The following is a 13,908-nucleotide window of genomic DNA, read 5'->3' on the forward strand; positions in this document are numbered from 1 at the left end:
AAACAAATCATTAATTAAAATTTTATCTATTCATAACATTCAAGGAAAAAAAATATCAAAAACTGTTAACATTAAATTAATTACGTTTGATCGAATCAAGTTCAGAAAAAAAATTGCTAAGTTATAAAAAAAAACTCATTACTTGGTTATGGTTTTAGCCGGTTTTAAAGCCCAAAGCTTGCCATTATGAAAATTATGAATTTTGGAGACAATTAAACAAATTTAGATATTGTCCGACACTGGCTGTCCTCTTTGAAGTGCTGTAACATGGAAATTGTCGTGACTGAACCAGATAATTGAAAAATATGAATAATAGAGGCTAGCATAACGGAAGTTAGTTTTAGTGTATTGTATTTTTACTTAACAGGAAAAATAATGAACTCTTACGCCAGGTGTAATTTTGGTATTAAAATAGCATTAAAACCAAGGCGAAATGATTCTGAATGGGTGAAAGACCTATCTGAATTGGTCTCAAACATTAACAGGATCCGTGTAATGAGTACAAATTGTTTCCTCCTGTTTCCGACCCGTATTTAGTTGTCAGCTACAAAATAACCAAAGTGTCATCCGCTGCAGTTGTAGACACAACTACACACTGCTGACACTTAGTACAAACTGTGAACCAGTTTTATTATACATCGTCCTGTTTCCAGTTTCGATTTCTATGGAAAGTTTTTAAGTACAGTCGAGACATTTTCTGAGTATTTCATTAGGAATATTCATTTTGATATGTCATATATCGCTCACTCCTTTCAAGAACGTCATAAATTAAAAATAGTCAATTATCAGTTGAACATGTTATCAAAATGCCCAGAGAATGTATAATATCCCAGCAAAAGAGGCATATTTCAAACTTAATATTTACCCGCTACAGGGCAGAAACTGTTGTTTTGCATTTTGAAGAAAAGGTATTGTTTAATTATTTTTTTAAATTTACTAAATATTTTTCAAATGGAGAAAAAACCTTCAGGTTTTACCTAAAAAGATGTGTTGCACAATAAAAAGTTCAATGAGTGGCTTGATATTTATTTTTAACTATTTTGTACTATATTTTTAAGCTTTAAAAACGATCTCCTGAAAAATCTAGTTTTTTTGATATATGACGTTGTTGAAAGGAGTGAGTGATATGCCACCGTTATTAACAGTGGTAACCCAACGTTCCAAAAACAATAGTAAATCATTGCGAAGGGACCACTGCATTTTAATTACTAAATATTTAGTGTAAAAATAAACATTTCTATCGTGTAATGCAGGCTTTTCACATGGCATGCTGTGTTTTACCTACTTCATTGAGTACGGAAGTCATGAATGCTTTTTTGTTCAGTGATGAAATGTATGTCTTATTATTTTTATAACGACGTCCATATTACAAGGATTACGGGGCGTTGCTATAGGCATCCAAAGGGTGAAGTGTAAGCTTATAATAGTTACATTAAATGGAGGTGAATAAATTGTCGAAATTACTCGAAGTTGGTTAAAAAAGGTTGCATCCCTGTTTATGAGGGAGAAATTAATAGGGGTAAAGTATTCAGCGCTTAATTTGCAGCAAATTTATATGCACCATTATTTCAGACTCTATATTGCGTTTTGACCCACCACGGTTAGTGGTCGTTCCACAAATTTATAAACATATATGAGTATACAATATTTTATATATTAGTGAATTTGGATTGAGTCCTATTAAGCATCATTGGATGCTGTGTGATGTAATTTTTTATAAAAAATGTTGGAGAAATCATATTTAAAAATAAAAACAATTGTATAATAACCCTAGTTTGTTGTAAATAGCTTATCAAAAATGTGGTGCAATGTTTATTATTTTTTTTAAATGAAGTTAATATGCAACTAAGTCAGTGCACTGTTTGATGTGATTAACTTTTATTGATCGAACACCTAAACATTCGATTACCTTTGTCTAATTGGTTACTTCGATTTGATCAACTACGAAACAAAGTCTAACTAGAACGTATAATTAACAAATCAAATAATTATGATAATTAGTCATAATAATAACAAGGTTTTAATATTTATCCTTAACTAAATCCATTGTTTAAGCATTTTTTATATATTTGACTAAAAAATAATGTAAGTTTTGAGTTCAGTTTTAGCTGTAACTAAAAACAAAATTTGTAGCAAAAAATTACTATCCTGAAATCATAGATATTAAGATCGTGACAAGTTTATGATATGCCTATTTATAAGCATCATCAGTTCAGATATAAACCTGCAAGCACAGCGAACGTTGTAAGGGTCTATATATCTGTAAGGGTTAAAGATATAGTACATTTTCTGAGTATCACGTTAATGCGCAGCCTGTACGGTATAACGTAATAACCCGATAATCAGATAAAACTACTAAGTACTAACATTTATTATGATAAAACATACTAAACATTGATTAATATCACACTTAATGAAACTTTACTTAGGCTGTATAATAAAATAGTTCACTAAAAAGGAAAACGTAATTTCTAAGTAAGAAAATGTAAAAGTTCAGTTTAACAAGAACTTAATTAGAAAATAATTCCCAAACTTTTTTACTTATTGAGTTAACAAATTATTTTTAAGATTTTAGTAGAATGGTGTTTATATTGGACAGAGAAGTAAAATAAAACGGTAGGTTTTAGTACTAATAACAGTAAATATTGAACCCTTTTTTATCCAATTGTAAAGTTTATTTGATTTTATTAAAAGAATTTAATCAAAAAAATTATTTGATTCAAAGTTGCTTGGAAAAGCTTGACCCTAAGAGGTCGGTGGACTAAAAATCAAGTATAAAAATCTTGTGCGATGTCATATGCACGACATGTATTAGGTGAAGGTTAGAGCACTTCAAAGCCAAAAATCTAGTGTTGAAGCATTCAAAACATGTCACTTACATAATTAATAAATTAAGTACCAAAGTAAATAAAATTATTTGTTTATTATAAAGATAAAAAACCTATTAGATATGATAAAATGATTTTTTTACATAATTACCAAAGTAAATAAAATTATTTGCTTATTATAAAGAGAAAAAATCTATTAGATTTAATAAAATGATTTTTTTTTATGTTCAAGTACTGTCTAGCCTCTGATTGCAAACAATTATATAAGGCAGAGCTCTGCAACCTTTTTTCACCTACGAAACACTAAAATTCTTCCTAGAATTCCGCGGCACACCAAAAACACATGGACCATTAAAAAATATATATACCTTGTGATTGTTATGTATATTCTACATTATCAAAAATAGATAATAAGTGTTATGAAAAATAATTTGTCATCGCGTATTATATAAATTTGTGTATTATGTGTTTTATATGAAATTCATAGTGAAAAATGTCAAATGCATTGAATTTGATCGTGGCACACCTGTATCCGGCTCACGGCACACCGGTTGCGGAGCACTGATATAAGGTATCAAACGTTTTGGCTAATATTACTACTGTAGTCTGTTTTTAGTAGGTTGGAAGATATTGCTTATTAACAATAGTAAGCCCGCTAATGTACTTATTTCTTTTCTGTACATGAAGTTTAAATAAATAAATAAATAAAATTAAACAAAATAAACATAAGTTTGAGTTATGTTAAATCTATTGTTACACGTGTTTTAGAAATAGCTACTGCCCCCTCTTCACCCTTCAACGTCCCGAGGGTACAATTTTAAATTTTACAAGCTAAGCTTTACAAACGGTGTTTGATTTTGATGCTCAATGCGTTTTTAGAAAAACAGGTATTTGCCAAGTAAAATTTAAATTAAAAATCTAAAGATCTAGATTAATGGTTCACAAACGGTTTTTGATAATGATGCTGAATGCATCGAAACACAAATCACAATAGATTTTAAGAAATATAGGTTTTAACAAAGTAAAAATAAAATTAAACATGGATAGATATTATCACAAAGTTATATTATTTATTCATTTGGCATTCACAGGAATGATATTTTGATGATTCAAAATTAAACACTTGTATTATTCGACACTAATTGATTTATATTTCAATTCATACGACTTCTTTCGAAAACTACAGGTGTTTTCATCGCCTGTCGATGTAAACATCTGTAGTTTTAGAAACTAGTCTTGTCAACAAGTGATAAATTTTCAAAAATTACCACAAAGTAACTGGCGAATAGATTACGAATAAAAAAAACATATTTTGAAATCTAAATTATGAAAACTTACTTAAAAAATGTCACGATGATTGAAGAAAACACTTGTTTTTTACCACTTGAGTTTTATTATAGACTACACGTTTAAGAAGTTAAACTTCCATCATTCAGGTCTGTATAATAACTTATACAGACCTGAATGATGGAAGTTTAACTTCTGAAACGTGAAGTCTATAATAAAACTCAAGTGGTAAAAAACAAGTGTTTTCTTCAATCATCGTATAACATGTCGTACCACAAAGTTAATGCCAAAACAATAAATAAAATAAAAAATGTCGTTTGGAATGCCGTTAAATTAAAAAAAAAACTTCCCCACTAACGACTATCTTTATAAAGTTAGTAGCTAAAAATTAATTACGTGAATGTGGAATTCACGGTACGATTTCGCCCGAGTTTCGAGATGGCAAAAAATGAAACGAGTATCAATTAAATGCAGTCAGACCGATAGCTCCATCTGCAGTGGAATAGCGAGAGCTGGCTATATCAATAGTCCTAGGAAGTTATCCAGTACACTGTGGAATATATATGTCAGTAGTGTCGCAGCTGCTAAACGGAACCGGCTAATGAATTACTCCCCCAATGCCACAAGACGGAGGATTTAGCTGCAAAGCTCTTAAATTGAACTACGCGGACCCGGTGGCTGCCATAAACCTACTCATAGCTTTTTAATCGTCCGAATCGACGAACTCCGAGAAATACATAGATAATTATTTTTACTCTCTAAATATTACATTAGCATATTCTTCATACATTTTTATTTCAAGTAATGGATGAATCCGGGTAAAAACGTTAGCTCTTGATATTTACTTGCTATATTGCTGTAGCTAGGGAAATAAATATATATACATCATAAAAAATATATATAATATAAACCCTTATCCGCACCCCAATGGTGCATAGGGCACTGCTTCATATGAATGAAGTGTTATTTTTGATCGTTTTTTAAGTTTGGACAGCCGTATAGATTTGGCGTTTAATTTGTAGAACTCCATTTTAATGTTTATATTAAATATTAAAATCAAACACTGATTTTTATAGTCTACTAAATTGTATTTAATTATTAAAACAACGTTCTTCTTATTCGCACCCCAATGGTGCATAGGGCACTGTGTCATATGAACGCAGTGTTATCTTGATCGTTTACACAAGATAACACTGCGTTATAAATTATAACGCAGTGTTATCTTATAAATTAAAATTTATAAAAAATAAACGTGTAAAATACAAATTAACTGATAAAATAACTGGTCAAATAATAAGCTACATGAAAAATGATGTTTTCAGGCAGGTCTTAAGTATGTGAATTGAATCCGGAATTCACACCTTACATACAAATAAAAACATTCTCTGCTTACTAAAAGCTTTCCAATAAAGATGGGTGTTGTGAACTCACGTGTAATGTGTCCAGAAGTTTAACATTTAAGTAGTGTGGTTGTCAATCATGGGTACCATTGGTGAATGTAACACATGTGTGTAACATTCACCAATCAAACATTTTAAAAAATTCACAATATGACGGTTGTATGACCAGATTTCCATATTTTTATCAATTTTGAGATGTCAAAAATGTGATGGTTATTGTGACACATTTCAAACATATGTTTAAATAAATGTAAATCAATGATTTCAATGACGATTTTTATCGCATAGCGTGTCAATTATCCAATTTTCTGGAAATTTGACAAGCTAAGCGCAAAACATATTTATCTTTAATACAAATATTAAAATTAAATGAGTAAAATACAAGTTAATGAAATATAAGCAAATTAAATCCGCCTGTAATGTTGTGATGCCCTGGGACAATAGCTAGTTACCAATTAGGGCAACGGCGAACTGTACTCTCTTGAGACCTGAAGATTACCAACTCTGGATGTCGTCTTTCCAAACATCGGGCCAGCCTAACTGGATTAGGGTCGATTGCCTATACATTGGGCGAGGGAACTTTGTGATATACCACGACATATTCGAGACTTTCTCGACGAAACAACGTAAGCGTCAATATCAGAAAGTACTTTCACACTTTTAATCTAATTTTACTTCCTGTAATATCTATTGTATTCATACCAGTGCCCTTTACTATGACCAAAAATTTTATGTATACTCATACACAGGCCATGCCTTTGTGGGGGAACTTTTTTTTGTATTTATATTATATATATTTTAATATTGAATTTATATTATGTTGTGAAATGCAAAAGAATTGAATATAAAGAGATAAAAAAGTAAATTCACATTTCATCAGAAAGTAAACGAATGGCAAAGCAAAGTGGTTAAATTAAGATCTTAAAATTTAAAATAATATCATTATGAATGAAGAAAATCGTTTACGTTAAAAAAAACGAGATGATCAGTTCTTATTACAGTGTCATCAAGTTTGAAAATATTCATTTAAGTTTCGTACTGAAATTTCCTGGTGGAATTGTATTTTATATGGTAAAACTACAACTATATTTTATGTTTTTTTTTCACATTTACGTTGAAAATACAAATGGAAAAAACTGCATACTATTTGTTTTATAAAAATATTGAGTTTCTATAAAAATAAAGTATCACTTATTTTGAAAAATTTCATAAGTACGAGTACGTACACAACCAAAACATAAATTTCTGATTTGTTTACAAGAGAAAGAAACGCTTAATGTATGTTTTGATATAAAAAGGAAATAAAGCTCCTTCCCAACAAAATTTTTACCCTTACGATGTTCTGTCAGACAGGGCTCGTAATGATTTTTATAACTTCAGGAACACTCAGAAATCAGAGCATATAATTGATCAAAACAAACGTAAGTTAATAATAAACTATCTTAGAGTTTGCTCCACTGACTAGGGCAAATGTGATGGGAGCAGAATTTTACAAAAAAGTGAAAATATTATTAAATTGTAAAAAAAACTTTATTTTAATAATGATTATTTATGATTTTGAAGTCAGTGTCAAAATGAGTGATATTTTTATATAATTAAATTAGAACAATCATAGGTAGGATAAAATAGTTTGTTTAGTAGTCCAATTGGTTATAAAAGAGAGAATGCGTTTGAAGTCTAAAAGAAACACAATTGAATATAAATGAGAGCGATACGAGGTTAGACGTGATTTTTGTGGATATCAAGAAAATGAAGAAATAGATAGCGTTTAAAATATTTGGTGAAGAGTAACGTATATTCATATCCTTGAGCTGCTGTAGATGAAACAGTATTAAAAAAGACATATTGACAAAACGATGGATGTAATATCATAATATTACATAAAACAGTAAATGTAATGGATAGTACAAGGAGATAAAAAGTAAAAATGTGAAAAGAAATGAAAACGATGTTGAGAGATGATAAATTCAAAAACATGATATTTCACATTTCGCATGTCATATTAAAAATATGACATTGTAAATTACAAAGTCCTTCGATCATGAACGTATTGCTTATATTATTATATTGAATATTTAATCAAAGTTTTACTATAAAAAAAAGAGTTTTCTAAAACGAATCCAACATTCTTATCTTACGATTATATGCTGGCCTATGTATGTCAATTATATAGAAATTAATTTTGAGGTAAATTTTTATGAGGTTAACTATTTTTTTCGTATTTAAGATGCTACGTATAAATTTAAAGGGTAGGCTATTTTTTCCGTTTTGTTTATAGTATTTTCAGTTTGCGAATCCCATTTTAAGTTTTTGTCCATTTATGTACATAAATAGTTTTTCTTGTCTACTTTAGTAAATTCAGGGCAGTATTTTGCGAAAATGTACATAAATTATACAAAATTATTATTGTGGTCATAATTTTACTCCATTAATTTGATATGAACATATCGGAGTAGTACAGCGATGTTGCAAGCATTGATTTACGTGAATAAAAATAAAAGTTGTAAAAGAAATTTTGATGCTTTATTCTGTTACATAACATAATAAGTGTTTTTTTTCAATACAAGAGTCATTGATATTATGATTGTAAAGACATGGATTTGAAATTCGTTTTTCATTAGATATTCTAATAACCAACAATGATTCATCGCGCAAACGTGGATTATGCAAATTAAAATATTCATATCAAAGCGATAGACCAATCAAAGTGATGGAAATGTTACAGAGCAGCCCGGAATTGTGTGTGATGAGCAAACAATATCATACGTACTGTAAAGGGAATTCTTGGAAATGGGGAAAAAAACAATATGAAAATGCTGTATTAAATATCGCGTAACAGATGATGGAATATTACGTCTTCCAGGAAAAGATCTAAAAGAACATTATGAATTATTTCCATATTGAAAAAAGAAACAAAGTCTATGCGACGGCAGATATGTTCAAGTAATTGTGTACAATATTAAAGAAATTGCGTCGAGAATCGAGTCAAATTCAGTCCAATGCTCTTACAACTTGACGGACAGTGATAGACTTTTAAAGCATTTATCATCCCGCCTCCGTAGTGTTATGGTCATCACGCTCGGCTGGCATACTGGAGGTCCCGGGTTCGATTCCCAGGGGGAGGGGGTCAAATAAATATAAGTGATTTTATCACTCTAATATTTATTCAATATAACCCTGGACTGGTACTTGAAGCGGAGGGTTGATCACCTTTCCTTCATGTGTTGACGATAAAGATAGCACTGCGATTATACGATGCAGTGCCCTATGCACCATCGGGTGCGAATAAGGGTTTGAACAAAGAAAATGAATTTATTATTGTTATTAATTTAAGTTCTACTTGGTAAATACCACTATTTATTAAAATCTATTGTGACACAATTCAAAGCGTTCCGCATCATTTTCGGAATGTGTCGAATCACACGTGACAATAGATTTTAAGAAAAGTGGTATTTACCAAGTAAAAAAATAAATTAAGCAAGTGACTGACTAATCGATTATTTATATATTTTCCTGTAAAAAGCTTTGCATGATTGAATAAATACCTATATTATATAAAAAAAAAACCTATATAAGGTGATTCCGAATGGAAGCCGTGAGTTGAAAACCGAATCTTTTAGAATCAAATAAAGTAAACAGTATATATGCATAACCAAATATCAAAAAGAAAAATGAACGAAGAATCGACGATGAAAACATGAAAAGGAGTGATTATTTTCAAAAGTCAAGTAAAAAGTTATAAAAATAATTACCTTCGCTGTCGCTGGTATCTGAGAGGGGTGGTTCATTGGCAATATATTGTCTTCCACTTAGAAGGTTACTTTCAACAACTGGTCTCTTATCCTCCAGCTGTCTTCTAAAAGCTCGGTGATCGTCCTGCAAAAAAATATAAAAATGAACTTTATTATATTTAGTTTATTTATTTCTTATATTGAGTGGTAATATTAATTATAAACCCTTGTACACTATGGAGCAGTACAAAGACACCCCATAGATCTGTCCAGTGTACGTTTATTTCTAAATCATCCATGTTTTAACCTTTGCGGGAGTACAAAATGTCCGACTTTCTCTGGGGAGTGGGTTCTTTTCACATGAAAAAATTTTTTTTCATTAAATCGATGTATTATGACGATAGAAATTATGTAAAAATTATTAAAAAAAAAACACCTCTTTGAAATATTTCTGATTTATGACAAAATTACATACAAATATCCACAGCTATACAAGTTACATCATACCAACTGACATACGGACTTCGACGTTCATTAACGTCGATACTTCTTTAAGGACAATTCGCACCGACGTTCATTTACGTCCATACTCCCGGAAAGCTATATTATGAGCAGAATTGTTCAAACGAAATGACCTTCATCTAACAGGTGTTAACATTTAAAAAAAATGTAAATAAAAAATAACTAACTATTACGCCGCTTCCCCGCAGGCAGAGAGAATAGAACGCCACACCAATGAGTTTTGCACACAAGCTTCGCCTCTTCCACATTCATACATATTATCATACATACACGTCGATCATTTTGACTTCTTACCTGGCCATTTTCAATTATTAGAAATACTTGATCATGCCAAGTTTCCCTCGGTCTTCCTCCGCTGCTCTTACCAAACACATTTAATTCATAAATTTGTTCATTCATTTGATTCACCTGTCCAAACCATCTCAAACAACGTTGTGCCAAAAATAAATAATAAATGAAAGTATATTTAAATCATGCCTTTATTAATCCTAATACTTTTATACTTTTATAGAAAGGGTTGAAACGATATATTTATTGTATTAGTATCAGATAGTTTATAACCCAATATTCATAATCATAATAATAATTACTTATACTTATATCGATAAATTTAAATATGTATATTTTAAGTTCTGTGTTATATTCCTCGTGGAAGGATTCAAAACATGCGTGCATAAGAAAAATTAACCGAAAATAAAGCTTCACCATTATTTGAGAAAATTTCTCAAATATTGTAAAGCTTTATTTATATCTCTCGAATAATGGTAAACTTTATTTTCGGCTAAATTTTATATCAAGAAACGTTCAAAATTCTGTTATTAAAATTATAATAAAAAAATATTAGTTTCCTACTATTAAACCAAAAAATACGGAAGACATATATCGGTAGTGTAAAGGTAAATGGATACATCTGTCTCAGAACAAATTTTACAGGAAAGCAAAAACAAAATTGTGAAATTAAATATTTTGTTCGGATGACATAATATGTACATATCTTAATAAAACTAAATAAGTATTGCAACTACAGCTTTATCCTTTTGCTAGATTATGGAATACGCTATTTTAGACACTTTGTGAAACAAACTTAGAAAGTGAAAAATTTGACAGATATACCCGTTTGCCATTACACTACCGATATATGGCTGTTATAGGTTTCCAGATTTCTGGATTGTTATTTCAATATGTATTTCTGAAATTTTTGAGTAATAACAGTAAAATTCCCATTCCATTGTCCGGCATCGCATGCCGACCAACGATATCCCACAATTTAGAAATTTCCACGAGGCAATATGAAAAATAAACACTGTAGAATTTAATCAGAAAACGTCAGAGGTAATACTTTACACCTTTCCTATCCCGTCCTCATTTTGCTACCTCATTATTTACCGAATGGAGAACTGCAGATGCGGTATAATAACACGAGGTGGTGAATAAATTACACGTAATTCATAATTCATCCGGCAGAGGCGCTTCCGGCGGCGAGACAGAGGCGAGAGACATCTCGCGGCGGCTAACGGAAATTAATTACATTCCAGTTATTTAAATATCACATTACAGCGCCATCTGACAGAATTTGTTTGCAAGGTGAAATGGGAAATTAAGCCTTAGGTCAAAAATTGCATTATAAAGATATTTGTTCCATGAATTTCCATGAATTTGAGTATTCCAATGGTTGTAATTCCAAGTAATTCCAGTGGTTGTCAATTATGGGTAGAATGGTGAATGTTACACGTAAAATAATGTGTAAAGTGATTACTTAAACCAAAGGTCCTTGAGGTATTTTTTTACGAAAATGGCGCTATATAAGTTATCCAATTTTATTATTATTATTATTATTAGCCTTTGACGGCCGTAAGCCCCGTGAATGCCCTGACTTCCATATTCTTCTTCATCTATGTTGCGGTGTGAAAAAATAATGAAAATTGAGAATACATTAGAAAGATTAAAAAAAATATATAATATAACATATAATACGACGGAATCAATTCCGAGGGGGTAAAAAGTCAAAATAAGTAAAAAAAGAAGATTAAGGATTTAAAAAGACTTCGGTACTATAAAAATAAGCCACTTCCACCCTTAATTTAACTGCAATAGAAGCAAAAATGTGTTTTACGATTCAGTAGTCCATGTGCTCATACATTAAACCTTTGATACATCTTTGTTTTACTGTTGGTAGGTCATTAAGCGACTGAGCGTTTGGTTTTTTTACGATTAAAAATCAAGTATTTTTGTGGTGAATCAAAGATTAATGGTTTGACGACTTTCAGTGACGTTATTGGTTTTCTCATCTGATTTACGACGAGGTCGTTACTTAGAAGATAGATAGTAATTATTTCGATAAATAAAATTTCGGTATTACACAATAAAAATACTGAAACTTTGATCATATTACAAAAATGGTTTCTTTGAAATAACAAGGCAAGTAAAAATTATTTAAAAAAAAAAAATCCGCTGTGAATTGACGTGCATATCCAGATAGATAAATATAATTATGAGTAGTCTATGAAACATGAAAGCAAGTTAATTTTATGAATAAAATATGACGTTTGATTTCTTTTATGTGGCATGGAAAGGCCTATACGGTTCCATCGGTTGAAATAATTTAAAAAATACTTATGATTGCAGGTTGAATGAAAAAAGAGTGCTTAAGGGCAAAAATTACAAAAATTACTTAATTACTTAAAAATCTATAATCGTTCTTCTAAATGTTATCAGCACTCAATGGTGCGTAGGGTAATATGAAACAGTAAAGAATAAGTTAAGTTTGAAATGAATAGTTAAGGGAAAAAACATAATTTTCAAAAAAGTATCATGTAATAAAAATATGATTTGAAAGACACGACACTATATAAAAAAAACACGTTTGTTCAAATAGCTGGTGCATCAATTGCAATATTGAATTTCAACTAAGGGTGGAATTCTCCTCCCCATCCCTAAAAAAAACCGAAGGAAAGCTTTACTCTAGCGCGACGCGGAACACAATTTTTCATAAAAGGAATTCCATTTAATTTCGAACCGACTAAAAAATGTCGAACTTTCGATAGAGGAGCCGGGCGTCATATTTCATAAAGCTTTCGGCTTCTGTCGGGTGAAATAGACTGGATGTATTTATTGCACGACTTCGCAGTCCGGTATTAGCGAGACGCTAGTGACATCTGTGGAAATAAAATACACTAAAGTGCGGACCGACGCCGTGCGAGCAAAAACTTTAAGCATGAATTGAAATTTTAATCTCCTTGTAATAAATAATACGGAGCTTTTAAGTTGGCTCTTACTAAAATTCAAGTCCAACTTGTTGAAAATGATTTGTCTAAATTACTTATAATTGGTTATGTAAGTGATTATGAGTATTTTAATGTTTTTAATGTTTTAGAGTTTAATAAACCCCGATGATGACAAGATTCTTTTCGAAACCGGTAGGTTAAAGTGTACTTATAATAAAAAAGTGGTTAAAACAAAGTTGTTTAATTTTATAAAGTTTATAAAATGTACCACAAAGTTTCTGCGAAAACATTCAAGAAGATATATATTTCTTGGATACATTTTGCAATTGGCGGGAATGGAACCCGCGACGCCAGTTTCGCAGTCGAGCGTCTACCCAACTACGCCACAGCGCCACAACTGATGCTGCTAATGTCGTGAGCTTCGGAAGCCATTCGGCGATACGTGACTCGTGGCTTGATTGAGAGGTCACGCCGTTAAACGCAACATTTCAGACGAAGAAACATGCGCCGGAAGGTGAATGTTTAAAATTTAATTTTCGCTCCGTTCACGACAGCCTCCAGATTGGCGGGAGCTCGCAGGGCGATAAAACGGGGCGAAAAAGGCGCCGAGTGTGCTTCGGGGAAAAATTAAAACGAAAATCTTTACACTGCCTGAATATTTCGGTCTCCTAAACGAAAATTCCCTACGTGCTATGTGCGGCCGAGAGTACTTTCTGCTGGCGCAAGATTCACATTAGTTCAGAACATGTATCGTATTAAATTTATAATTGATGAAACACACCGAAGTTTCAGTCGACTGCAATCTTTTAAGTGTGTCCGAATCTTTGGTAACAAATCTCGGTGTCTCATCCAGGAGGAAGGTTAAGATGCTGTTGCGTATTATTCTTCAGTGAGAAGATGGACAATAGAGAGAAAG

At 31.2% G+C, this 13,908-nt stretch overlaps 1 protein-coding gene across 9 annotated transcripts in view; it reads right to left on the bottom strand.

Moving 5' to 3' along the window:
* The window catches only part of Dys (Dystrophin), a 762,481-nt gene that overhangs the window by 149,162 nt on the left and 599,411 nt on the right, over positions 1-13,908 (bottom strand). For all 9 annotated transcript variants that reach the window (XM_088278115.1, XM_088278116.1, XM_088278111.1 and 6 more), the window contains one exon: positions 9,268-9,391. In XM_088278115.1, coding sequence (XP_088134241.1) covers positions 9,268-9,391 — 124 coding nt within the window. The remainder of the gene's footprint in view (positions 1-9,267; positions 9,392-13,908) is intronic.

The sequence above is a fragment of the Brachycentrus maculatus genome, unplaced genomic scaffold, assembly GCF_059751285.1.
Source record: "Brachycentrus maculatus isolate JH-2025_06_01 unplaced genomic scaffold, ASM5975128v1 h1tg000055l, whole genome shotgun sequence".
In the NCBI taxonomy this organism is placed as follows: Eukaryota; Metazoa; Arthropoda; class Insecta; order Trichoptera; family Brachycentridae; genus Brachycentrus; species Brachycentrus maculatus.